This window comes from Phaethon lepturus, unplaced genomic scaffold (assembly GCF_000687285.1).
Source record: "Phaethon lepturus isolate BGI_N335 unplaced genomic scaffold, ASM68728v1 scaffold12513, whole genome shotgun sequence".
Lineage (NCBI taxonomy): Eukaryota > Metazoa > Chordata > Aves > Phaethontiformes > Phaethontidae > Phaethon > Phaethon lepturus.
The window spans coordinates 616-14,571 of NW_010531255.1; the positions used below are offsets into that span (position 1 = coordinate 616).

At 37.8% G+C, this 13,956-nt stretch overlaps 1 protein-coding gene across 1 annotated transcript; it reads right to left on the minus strand.

Annotated features, from left to right (window-relative positions):
- Positions 1–1,890: 1,890 nt before the first annotated feature.
- On the minus strand, positions 1,891–13,669 carry LOC104618792 (centrosomal protein of 78 kDa-like; the record flags this gene model as incomplete). The annotated part of the gene is made up of 5 exons (XM_010284481.1): positions 1,891–2,415; positions 3,934–4,087; positions 5,589–5,755; positions 7,469–7,546; positions 13,526–13,669. Coding segments are annotated over 5 exons (1,068 nt in total), but the record flags the coding sequence as incomplete, so codon positions are not given.
- Between the last annotated feature and the right edge of the window lie 287 nt (positions 13,670–13,956).

The window sequence follows — 13,956 nt, forward strand, 5'->3', positions numbered from 1 at the left end:
CAGACCTCAAATGTTTGGGATAATATAATAATCGATGCAATTTTTTAGATATTACCTGCTATTATTCTGAAGTGACAGTCTGTATAAATAATGTACTTTCATTGTGCAATTACTTGTGCAATATTGCAATAGCTAAGGCAATCTCATGCTATTTGTTCAGCAGAAAATTTGCATTTGAGGATTCATGAGTTACTTCATAATTGTCAAGCAACTGGAGTCAGGAATTTCTGCAGATCATCCATGTTCCAGAACTCTCACAAGAAATGACAGAGTAAAAAGAAAGCTATACAGAATTTTTTTCACCCCAGTTCAGCCCAAATCATCTTGCGTAATTCCCATATGTGAAAAATACCTTCTGTTGCTCCATCACCCACTGTCCCCTTCAGTCTGAAAATGGAACACACGTTGACAAGGAAAAAGTCCATATCAAACAGGTTAAAATAGGATCATTCAAAATCTCAGCTAACTCTGTAAATAGTGAAATAAAGGCAAAATATTTAAATGTAGTTTTTTAAAAAAGGCAGCTTTTCATGACCACTGCACAATGTGATGAGTTTTCAACATTTGAAATGCTCATAAAGATAAGCATTGTATGTCAGATTCTACTACCCCGTCTCCCAGAGTCCGCTACAGCAATTTCAGAAATTTCTTTTAAATGAGGACTGACACAAGCACGTGCATGTGAAAAAAGTCATAGAAAGAAGTTATTTTAAGGAATTGAAATTGACTGGTTCATGCAAAAGCAAAATTAACTTCCATTGTTGAACCAAATGACCTAGGCTTAAATCCTAAGCGAAAAGAGTTTTGGTAGTTTCCTTCTTCCAAATGCACATTTTCTGTTGCTTAAAACCACTTTTCCTAAAATTTGCTTAAACGTTTAACATCCTCCTCATCTCTACAATCCTTGCTAATAAGTATAACTTTACAGAACTCCCATTTATATAGAAAGCAGTAGCTAGTGAAGCAAACTAATAATTACATAGTTACTATATTAGGGTCTTGACCTATTGCCTTCGCATGGCACTCAGGCAAGGGTACAAACATAGAAAGATGCTGCTTTATTTTTCAGGGCCATACTGAAGTGTCGTCTTGTTATTCCTGGCAAAACAGTATGATTTTCTGTGTCATATCATGCAAATCAAAATCTATGTTACTCTGTGCCGTAGTTCAGAAGCTGCAGATCAGCTGCCTGTGCAAAAGGACAGAAACAAGAAGCTGAGGGGCAAACCCCGGGAGTTTTAACCCAAAGATATTTTTTTACTTTTATGTTCTCACATTCCTCTAGGTCCTGAGAGCAACTGAACTGCGTTGGTCTAGACATCCCCTAGAGGGCCCTTCCAATCTGTATTATTCTATGATCTGCAGTCATAGCAGTAAGGAAGAATGGCTGTATTTATATATTTCTTTTAGAGATGTTTCTAGGCTCATTTTCAAACCTGAAACTTCTACTACCTTTGGGAATGTCATACCCATACACTGTTAGGCATGAATTGATGTTTGCCCTAAAACCATTTTTTCCCCTTTCCATTGCAATACACTCAAAATAAACGAAAAGCAAAATCTGTACTCAAATTAATTTTATTAGCTCAAAACAGTTTACACTCTACAATCGGATCTGTGATACACAATTAAAATCTACACTCCAGGTATCCTTTGTATGTAGTTCAAACTAAAGGGTACCATTCTACCAGTACCATCACGTTTCCAAAAATAAAAATCTAGTGACAAGTGATGCAAACATGAAACAGGAATACCAAAGAGCATGTAATGCTTTACCAGTTTACAAAGTCAACATTACTTCACAAAAAAGTCGCAAGCTATACTGAGGCATCCAAAATTTATTTTTAATCTTGCAAATGTAAAGAGCAGTTCAAACATTTTAGAACCATTTCAAATGCTGGTAACACTTTGGATACTTTCTTGTATTTCAGAGCCAGATCCCACAGTATCAGTTCCAGAGCGGCTTACTGTCTGCAGTCTACTTTGGTCTCCTCTTGCTCCATCATTTGGAATTGCTGTTTCATTTGCTCTAGGGATGTATTTCTTTGAGGAACAACTTCTGCTGTTTTCACCAGAAGCACCACTGGATATTCTGCTACCATTACTTTTAATATGCACACTGGAATCAGAAAATGAATGCAGACTGGTAACCCGTTGCCTTGCTGAGTGATAGCCTTTTGCGTGCTCCTTTTGTTTGACTGTCCTCTCAGACAACGTTGGAGTACTATTTTGAGGCTTATCCTCTTTATTTTGGTTAATTGTTTGAGATTCATTTTCTTTCCTTGTGCCTGGCTGGTACCGTTGCCCAGCAGTCTGAAGTTCTTTTATTTCTCTAAGAGCAGAGAATGCGTTATTTACAGTCATCTGGGATTGAAATGTGCCGGGAAGAGAAACTTGGATGTCCTCAGCTCTGTTCTGAAAGAAGAGATTCTAATGAAGATAGTGATACAACTAGAGAAAAAAAATCCAGTATTGCAACTGCCATATACTAAAATCTGCATAGCAAAATAAAGTCTTTGCATAATATAGAAAAGATTCAGAGATAAGAGCAATCACACAACCTTTATTACCTTTCAAAGCAAGCAAGTTTCAGAAGCTTGCTAGAGTGATAATGACAGAGTAGGCATATTACAGTTTCACACCTAACTTGAACTTTATACTACAGAAATAAGGCAGTTATGTTGAAGCAGCCAAAGCCTAATCACGTCTATCATTCTGAAATATGTGCAATTCATTACATTTGCTCACAGTTCACAGTACTGTGATCCCAATAGTCTATGCCACAATACCTAGACGCTACAAGAATCCAAACTAATCAATACTAGGAGATAAGTATGAGAACAGTGTGTTAGCTGAAGCTTTTTGTAATCATCCTTTGCCACGTACACCTAAAAAATACTTCAAGCTCAGGCTTCGAAATGTAGACGAATTAGAAAAACAATGATTCAAATAAACTGCATGAACAAGGTAATGTCACAGTGCATCAGCTGAAAACACTGTGGCAGGCCAAACTATAACAAATGTTGAAGAACCTACAATGAGAACTACTCCACTACTCTGAATAATTTTAGCAGATTCAAACTGCAAAACTGGAAATTGCTTTGCACACCATTAAAAAAAAACAACCATTTTTACCATCATGTTTTAGAAGCTCATGATGGTGTTCTTGAGGAATTTGGAACACTTAACAGTAATGACATTGGTTATAAAAAACATACTGGAATGCCAAATGAATCTTAGCATTACAGTTTTATCCAACTTGGACAAGGTTGTAGGCTGACAGTATCATAATTTTTAATTGTCTTAAAAACTGAAGCCTGGTGCCTGGTCCTTTTTTTTTGTTTGTTTTTAAGGGAACTTTAGTACCTCCCTTGAAAAATACAGAAAGTTTTCTATTTATTGACTTCAGAGTAGAAACTAAAACCTTATGGTGTTAATATTGCGAATTTGTAGTTGCCTGAAATTAATGGCGTGGCCCATATGGAAATCTAACCGGACTGACACATACGCTGCAATAACTTAAGAAAATTCCTGCTTTTCAGTAGGCATATTTGTACTACCCTCTATTATCAGACCAAGTTTTTCAAACCCACTACACATCATTATTAATTGGTTCTAAAATACCTAGTCATTGTATTTTCCACTTTTAATGGATGCATACCACTACTGGAACTTCATATTTCAGAAGGAGAAACTTTCTTTAGAACATTACAAAATACCACGGTTTCTGTTCCAAATGGTAATTACTTAAAAAGTTTACATTAATCATTGAATTTCTATGCTCTGTATAAATACAGCTACAGCAAAAGATTGCAATAACAACTTCATGGATCATTTGGTAATCATTACTTTCAGTCAGAGGGGCATAACAGCTGAAAAGTACATTAAATAGCATCAAGCATATTGCCACTAGTATTCCCTCTACAGACTTACTTTGCTATTCTGGGTGTGTTCTTGTCTTTCTTCTTCAAAAGACTTCTCCTTTAGCATGTTAGCAGGCTTACTGAGAGTAGAATTCATTTGTGGATGCCCCAAAAGACCAAAATCTGACTGGTCTATTCCAGCTAATACAGCAAGTTGTCCAAGTCTGTAAAATAAAGTTTAATAGAAAATGACACAAAAAATTCTTACCCCGTGAAAGACCTAAACATTCAAACCTAGAAGAAGAAACAGAATCTGTTTTAAGTTTTGAAGATAGTTTTTCTATTATTTTCTGAGAAGCCCAAAATAGCCTAAAGAAGATAAAGCTGTTTTCCTGTCTTAGCACAAATTAGCCTGTAGGTTCAAAACTGTCAGCCTTCACTCAGTGTTATGAGGCTAATAATGAAGTTCTCCCAGTTAGCATTGATGTCAGAACAGGACACTGGCAAGCAGATTCCCTGTCAGGCAGAACAAAGATTAAAACTCTATCATTCAAGCAGAATATTGATGCACATCTCCCAAACTAGCATAGTCTCTAACAGCCAAATCCAATTACATGCTACACAACCACTGTCATGTTGTTTCACCTGCCAGCTTATAGGTTGGCCAAACCTACCACTTGGTGTTTTAAGCCTCAATAAGAAGTGAGAAGTTGCAGACACCAATTGATAGCACAGCATTAAACAGAAGCTTATTAAGAACAGCAATCTTTGTGACTGGGGTTCTGTAACTTTCAGAGCAGCCTCCTATTATCATGAATAGATGTAGGATGCATGTGAAAAAATTATTTTTTTATGTAGTGAGAGAGAATTTTTTCCTTCCTCCAAAGTTTGACATTCATTCTTAAAGTAATGGCAACTCTACCACTTGATCAGCACAAAATTAGAACACAGTCTTAGGGTGAACTTTACATTAAGTTACAGTACTACAATTTAGAGGTGGATGGAAGCAGGAGGCAGGGAGGGCAAATAAAATCTTCTGTGGTCTTCTATGAACATGCAAAGTAGACTACAATGTATCTTCACATCATTCCTTCATTCACCTGGAGGAGATTGCCATGCCTGGCTACATAAGCTTTAGAAAACAGATTTGACAACTTAAGCTGAAATTCATTGACAAATGGGAAGGATTAACCTTCCCCTGAGAAACTGCAAGCACAGTGGTAGAACCTTAAGACAAACTTTAATCAATATTCTTTTAAATATTTCAAGTAATAATAAATAATCCAGAATTTAAGTATAGAGGCCAGATGCATCCATCTAGATTTCAGTACTTCAATTAGTAAAATGGGGCGCAAGGCAACAGGACAATTTCTGAAGCCAGTTCAACTGCATTTTGAGCCTTTCATATTATGGGAATGCTGCAGGTGATCTAATGAAGACTTGGAAACATGCTTTAATAGAAGTTTTCTTCTCTTTTGAAATGCGCTTCTTGAAAGCCTCTTCCAAGAACAGGTACATGAATTCAGCTGGACAGTACTTGGATCATATTTTTCCCACTGAGAAAAGTCTAAACAGTAGGTACATACAGTTAATTTTTCTTCCTTTACTCTTTGCAAGTACAGTCCTAGAGACCTGGGCGGAGGAGGCAGCACACTTCATCAGGATGATAATTTTGGAAAGACATCTCAACAGAAACAGTAAGACTTAAGTAAAGTGACAACTTACCCAGCATCTTTAAGGAGGTCTAAAAAAGCATGAAACTTTTGGAAAGAGTTCTCAATGCTGCCTAGAACACCTTCATCTTCCAGAATCATGTTCGTTACTGACTGTGCATGAAGAGCCTCAGATAGGGAGATATTTAGATTCCTTAATCTTGCATTTTCAATTTCCAGCTATGGAGGAAAAGAAAAAAAAAGAAAAAGGTCAAGTAATTTCTATCATTGTCAGTCAAAAAAAAAAAAACCACAACAAAAAACCCAACCCCACCTTTGCAAGCCTACAGAGCAGTATCACAAAGAGAAATACCCAGAAGTATAGAGTTTCCTACACCAGAAGTAATCAGGGCACTGCTACATTAAGCTCTGTCCAGGTTTGTTTACCCACAACTGCAGTTCTGTGCTACCATAGTGAAATTGCTGCAGTCACACAAAACGGCTGGCTCAGCACTGTCTTCGGTATGTACAGAATGTTGCAGAGCAAGTAAAAAAAATTAGCTTTCATATCATGTTATTTTGCATGTACTGTATGACACATTAGCACCAAAGAATTTATTTTTACTAATAAAAAAACCTCAATGAAGGCCAACGCTCTCCTTATATGATACTGTATCTCTCCCTTGCACTGTGCATTCCAAAACTGAACCATGAAGACAATCCGATTTTTCTTCACATTGACCATTAATCCACTCAATGACAAGCGGAAAGTTGAATGATAACTGTAGGATATACAAGGTTTTGTGTTTGAGGGAAACATTAACTCAGACACCCATTTAAGATTACAGCTAAGCAATCACTGCTACCACAGGATTTCCTTCTTTCATCTTTTATGAGAGGACAAAAAATTATAGATCTCTGTAGTGCACTGTACCTGTTAAACTAGGAACAAAATGAACAATTTTAGAGATTACTGCTACTTAGTTTGTGTCCCTTCTCCTGTGACAAGGTGCTAGGTCCAAGCAGTCTAGCATGACAGAGAAAGATTTGTTGGAGTGGGTATTTAGCCTAAAAAGCATTGAAATATTCAAACAACAGATATCCAGCACAGGATATTGCAGGAGGATGGGGATGGCCGCACTGGAGGACTACAATGAGCCTTGTAGATAGCAGAGTCCTTTGTGGGTATCTGCTCCCTGTAATGTGGGGCACTATTTCATGCTCAAGTTCCAAAGGGTACCACCACTTCCGGTCCACTCCAGATGACATCTAAGAATCAAATACATTCATTTACACTATCTTACACTCAACTCTATTACAAGAAATTCTGCTTATTGATGCAAAAGGATCTTTTTAGGTCAGCAACAATGGATGGAGGGGAAATAGACCTCACAATTTAAGTGTGACAAGTTGTTCAGTTCTGTCATAATGTGAAACTGCGCTGACAGCTATGGCCAACACACTATGCAGGAAACCATCCGATATTTTTATTGTCTGCAGAAACAGAACTTAAAAATCAAAGGAGCAGAATAACTCACATAAACAAGATTTGCAACAAACAGCTTTTCAGCACGTCATGATAAAGAAGGTGGGAGACCTCAAAGAAGTATCCATCTGCTGCAAATTGCAAACAGATTTAATCACTTTCTCAAGAAAAACAAACATCAGGACGCCCAGATCATAGGCAATACACCAAATGAATGAAACGCATTGAAAGAGTAGCTTGACCTGGAGTTCAAGGCTCTGGAATAGGATCAACAGAACAAACACACATTACTTAACGCAGATTTCATCATTGCCCTTAGGCTAATAAATGATCCATGTGACTTTGAACTGAAACTCTGGAAGCTACCACATTAGAGGTCATTGATAATTACTCCTAATTAAGCAAGTAGGTAGTTTGATTGGTGCCTCCTTTAAAAGTAAAGATTATTAACAATTAAGTATCATTACCTCCATTATCCGTTCCTCAGCCTTTACTCTGGCTCTTTGTTCTTCCTTTAATTTTTCCACGCTTTCTTCCAGCTCCAACTATCACAACACAGACAAACTATCATGAAATTTATCTCAAAATGTCAGATCAACATGCAATATTATACAAAAAGTCAATGTGTCCAGTTAATAACTAGCACACGACATTCCAAGCAATAACATATCTTCTACAAATATACATGACAGAGGTCTACTGATACGTAACGCTAGGCTGCAAAAAATTATCACAGGAAAGTGGAAATAAGTGTGATTCACTTAACAGATTTACAATATAGTAACAGATAACATGAGATTATAGCACAAGTCTCTTGGGCCTATGACATTACTATCAGGAATGTATGTTCTTCTCTACTCTTCTTCCCCATCACCTTTTCAAACCTCATTTTTAACTAAATACTTCTACCTCATCAAAAGCTCAAATTGAGCTCTAAAAAAAATCCTTAGTAGCCATACCTAGATTTTCAGACTGTACTCTTCATCCAGGATTTTATTCCTTATTACAGCAGTAGGAATACAAAATTATGGACTGCAAGAATTGTACTCTTTCCAATTGATTTCACTTAGTTTTTCAGCAGAAAAAAAAGTAAGTTTTTCACAATCCCAAGCTGTTTGAGGGAGTTAAACAGCTTCATGTTGAATTAACAACAACAAACCCAAACATCTAAAAAATATATTCTAGTCTTATTCATGAGATGCCTACACTTGTATTTTAACTTTCAGTTCTAAGTTGTGAAACTCTCAGTTTCAGTGATCAGTAGTCAGGATTTGATAAGCAATCACTACATTTTCTCATACAGTAGCAGAGCATTATTATCTTTAATTACAGCATCTGTAGTCAAAGAACAAATAGGAATTTTTTTTCTTGCATGCCTTAACACAGTCTTCTGGTACCAAAGGTGAAAACTGTTAAAGTTATCAAGCTGCTCTGTTTTTCAGAGGGCAACCTACATGAATTAACAGTATACAAAGCTTCTTCATTTCTCTATACATCTTGTATACAGACACATATATGTAACATAGGACACTGTTTTTTGTACACACCTTATCAATCAGTTTGACAGAGCAGCAAAGATCCAAATCTTACTGAAACCCTTTGTTTACTATCAAAAGCTTACTCAAGAGCATACTACTGCACTTCATACAAGCAATCAACTGAGAAGACTAGTGTGGAAGAGGATGCATAGTAAAAACAATCCTTCTACAAACACAAAAAGGTCTTCACAGGTCTTATACTATGTGAGGGACTTTGAATGTGATTCAAAGATGCAGGTTCTAAAATATTCAAGATACAGCCCTCCCAGTGACAACCACTCAGAGTGAAGATTATGGGTCTGCCACTACTGTCCAGTGAAACCCACTCCTAAATTCCTTAGACTGGCATCAACCAAGCTAACCCTGGAACTAGAAAGCTAGTCATATCTTTATCATCTGAACACATGAGAAAGACCCTCAGAGGCCAGAATGTACAGGAAAACTGCATTTCAAAGACAGTTTTTGGGAAGAGATTTAACAGTATCTTAACTGCCATGACATAACAAAGTTGCCTCTAGGCATGGGGTGGTGGGGAAATCTCTAAGGAGAACCCTCAACAAATCTTACCGCAATCTACTTCAGCACGTGTGGAAATAATAGGAGCTAGAAATCCTTTTATGGATACAGAAGCACAGCACAGAAAGTAGCAACAATAATGTTCTACATCTACAACTTGACATGTAAGCTGGAATCCTGTAACATAGCTTTGAAGATCAGTCACAGGTACCACAAACCTGAAGAATTCTTACAGTTCCATTTATAGTGTGTGTGTGTGCATACACATACGTATTTTAAAGTTTCTATGGTGTAGGGTTTTTTGGCAAGCAACAAACTTTAGAAACCTTAGTTCTATAGTATTTTTGTTGTGGACAGATTTTAGACAATTCTAAAGGTGACAGAACTGACCTTTTTCTTCAAGTTGCTGGTTTGTGTTTTCAAAGCGCAAAGTCTTATACAATAATCAAATTATCAAGATTTTTTAAACAGAAATTTGGAGGCTTTGTAGCTTTTGTTTAAACTTGATTTATCACACAATATTTGACGGTTATGGGCTGACTTCACAAAAAAATTGACCAACACTGCAGTACATGTCCTCATAAGCACTATCAGAAGCCTACATGTAAAGAAAGATGCCTTGCACCTGTGCAAACATATATGTCACCATTAAATTACAAGTATATGTACATTTTATTCTTCGATTTGCTTTTGAGAAATTCACTAGTTTACATAATCCTCTAGTCTTTGTGCAGAAAAAATTTATTAGAATACATCAGAGCGCTAAACGTACATCCAAGCTACAAGATTGACCCTTCTAGTTGTCTGGTCCCAAATACAGCACTGACCAGTTTTAAGATGAAGTTGAATAGTAAATATATCTATAGCCCTTAGAATTACTGTACACAATATGACTACTCAACACTAGACAGAGGTATAAAACCGAAGTTTAAAAACTAAAAATATAAAAAAACTTTACTAAGTAATTAGCCATATTTTTCTACTTGATGACATTGTTGTCCTTATTTTTAAAAAAAGGGTTACAGTGCAATTTCTGATTCAACTTAATTCACGTAGTATTAATGTGTAGAAAGAGTTACCTTGCTAACTATATTAAGTGTGAAGTTCACCATTTATATCCTTAGTCAAGATTTCAAAATCTGGGAGTTTCCTCAACTACATTCTCCATCAGAGGCAATTCTGACATTTCAGATTCCCTCTAGTGGAAGGAACGAATATTTATCAGTTCTTAACTTTTAATTTAAGCAGAAAATAAGTTTTTCATTAGCCAAGGGATTTTGTTTTTTTAAACGAAAACACAACTAACGTTGTTCCACTAAGTGGTATGCCTGAAGCCCATTTTTGAGCAGAAGGATACAGAGAAGTTCTCAAGGGCTTGCATACTGAAGTGAAAGTCTGGTTATTTAGTCCCATCAAGGGATGTTTGGAGAGCTTTTTTGGCACAGTAGTAGTTTGAGGAGGGCCTACCTCCTACTGTTTATTCCCACTCTGCAATCCCATCATTGTTCTAGCACAGCTGGTTGTCCCACTTTACTGAAAGGCTGTGCCAAAGTCTGCTACAGCCAAATACACTAGATTACTTTTCCGCTAGATCAGTTCCTCAAGTCAGCTCCCCACTCAAGCAGCTCTGCTGTAAGAGCTGTTTAATGACAGTACCCAAGTCAAATTAATGCAGATAAAAAGGATCCTCCACTACCCCTCTCACATTATCAGCCACAGACTTCTGCCACTACCATGCTCCAGTTCTGGAATGCATCCAATCACATAAGCCAGTGTGAGTCACTAAGATGGCCAAAAACTAACTTGGAGAAATATCACAGAGCCACAGAACGGTTGAGGTTGCAAGTAACCTCTAGAGGTCATCTGGTCCAAGCCCTGCTCAAGCAGGGCCACCTGTGACAAGCTGCCCAGGACCATGTCTAGATGGTTTTTTAGTATCTCTAAGAACTGAGACTCCACAACCTCCCTGGGCAACCTGTGCCAGTGCTCAGTCACCGTCACAGTAAAAGTGTTTCCTGATGTTTGGAGAGAACCTCCTGTGCTTCAGTTTGTGCCCATTGCCTCCTGCCCTGACACTGGGCACCACTGTAAAGAGCCTGGCACTGACTTCCCTTTGCACCCTCCCTTCAGGTATTTATATACAGTAATATGATCCCTGAGCCTTCTCTTCTCTGGGCTGAACAGATCCAGCTCGCTCAGCCTCTCCTCATCAGAGAGATGCTCCAGTCCCCTAACCATCCTTCTGGCTCTTCGTTGGACTCTCTCCAGTATGCCCACGTCTCTCTTGTACTGAGGAGCCCAGAATTCGACACGGTACTCCAGGTGTGGCCTCACCAGTGCTGGGAAGGATCACCTCCCTCGGCATGCTGGTAACATTCCTCCTGATGTAGTCCAGGATGCCATTCACTTCTTTGCCACAAGGGCACGCTGCTGGCTAGTGTTCAGTTTAGTGTCCGCCATGACCCCCTCGGGGCCTTTTCTGCAAAGCTGCTTTCTGGATGGTCTGACCTCAGCATATATTGGTGCATGGGGTTGTTCTTCCCCAGATGCAGGACCTTGCACTTCTCCTTGTTGAACTACATGAGGTAACTCCACATCAGCAAGTTGAATCAATTTGCCTTATAATCACATAAACATGAAAAAAGACACAAGAGAGAAAAAGACTGAAGCATGAAATGGAGAAGTACTAAGAGACGGAGACGAAATAGACCTCACAATTTGGTTGTGACAAGTTGTTAATTCAGTTCAGCCAAAATGTGAAACTGTGCTTTGCATCAATGTAGCAAAAAGGATGAGTGAGGCACAGCAACAGTTTGAGACTGCTTAAACAGTGCTGCAAGATATGCAACCATGGCCTAAAAAAGTATTTGGGTTTTCAAATTCAGAAAATCAGGAAAATCTGGACCTTCACAAGCACAGGAAATTTAGAACCAATTTTGGAGTAGGTTCCTAGAATTTGTAGTTTTACGTCCCAGGAAGCTCAAATTAATAACAGATCCTCCCTTCCTTACAGTTGCTCTATATATAATATTACAGGCAACACTGACAATAGGTCAATACGACAACCCTTCCACAAAGCACAGAACACTGCCTCTGCAGTGTGTCCTGAAAGTAATATTCCTCCCTCTCCAAACACCAAGATTCAATACATCAAGTGTTTCCTGAAAGCACCATACTTGCTGCATAGAAGTTTTAGCACAATATGCATGTGACTTGGAATTCCATGATTCTCAACACAGTGCTCTTGATGAGAGTGTTGAAGCCACTGCACAGCACTATGTCAAGCCATTGCACACAAACAGTAGTATGAAATCACCTACAAAGAAGAAAGCTGCTATACAACTTTCAAGTCCCAGCAACATGTGAAAACCTTGAAAATCTTCCTGAACAGAAGTTCTAGAAAGAAAAAGGGTAGGCCTAATGAAAAAGTATGCCTCCGCTGAAAAAAAAGGCAGGTAGTTATTTATTTAGTATTTATACATTTGTCCTTTTGCCTTCCACAGTAACTCTAAGCCACTCTAACTCTCCCATTGGGTATAGCTCTGCAATAAGTTAAGCTTCAACTTCACTTCGCTTACATAAAGACAGGTATATAGTCTTTATACACAGGAACAGTTCATCCACCCAGTGTGAATGAATGAACCACCACCAAAACCAGACTGGCTATAGGTCTTATTTTTAGCAGCATTCATTTAGAGGCAGTGCAGATTCTCTAAACAAAACTCAAATCCTGACACTTCAGAAACAACCCAGTTATTCTGCCTGGGGGTGTTACTTTCTAATAGTGACAGATTACCTCAGCAGCCTTCAATGAGGCACTGAAACACAACTGTTGTTTTCCCTTCCTTTGAGAAGAACATTCCCTGTCAAGACATTTGCAGCAATAGGCAGTCTCACTACTGCTAGTTTTTTTAGATCTATCAAAGAAGTAGGGGGAATAATAAAAAGCAAATGAAAAAAAGTTTGTTACCAAATTCAGTTATAAAATGGTGCTTTAACACCCTTTCAGTTATTCTTAAAATTATTTTTACACAACAATCATTACAATATTTTAGCTCTTAGAAATAACATTAAATTACATTTATGAAGGAAATACTTGGAAGGAAATACTGCATGCAATAACACTGATCAAAACATTTGTGAACCATGATTCAAGACTGGAACAGAGAAATTATGTGTATTGCAGTTATGTGTATTAAGTGAAGTTCCTCTTATTATGGCCGTATTTGACAATATGCTTCTAGCGTACACATCTTCAGTAGAACTATTCAGACATTGAAAATCCAGTGCATATTTGACACACATCTTTTGAAATGGACGCCTGTGTAACATAATGCAGGTTAACTGAAAGTTATTCAGAGGGCCTGCTGCATAGCTGGTTATTGGAGTAACCATAATTTCTGAATAAAACATGGTTTAATTGATATAATTTGCCTTTATGGAGTTTAAAGCACAGAACATGCTTCTCACCTGTAATTGTCGATACTTTGTTACATTAATCTTATCCAATGATTTTGCCAAATCCGGATGATGGATAACATCCTCTAAATCTTCTGTGTCTTCAGCTTCAGATGTAGAAGAGCTTTCTACTGTCACTTTCACAGGAACACCTGTCTAATTACGTAAGGTAAGAAAAACACACCCACTCACAGCATTACACTGTGCAATAATAATCAAAGATTAAATAGTATCAAAAGCTTAATTTAAATGCAATTGTTTCCCAGAGTCCCTTACAACGCATATACATTGTCCCACTATGCAATTTTGAAATAATTTTTCATAAAACCAAATTTAAAAAAAAAATCATATGTGTGCATACACTGGGTATATGTGGCAAGGATTTAGGAGCAGGGCCTACATCGGGTCGGCTGGGGCTGCCCTGTACTGGACACAGCCGGTTC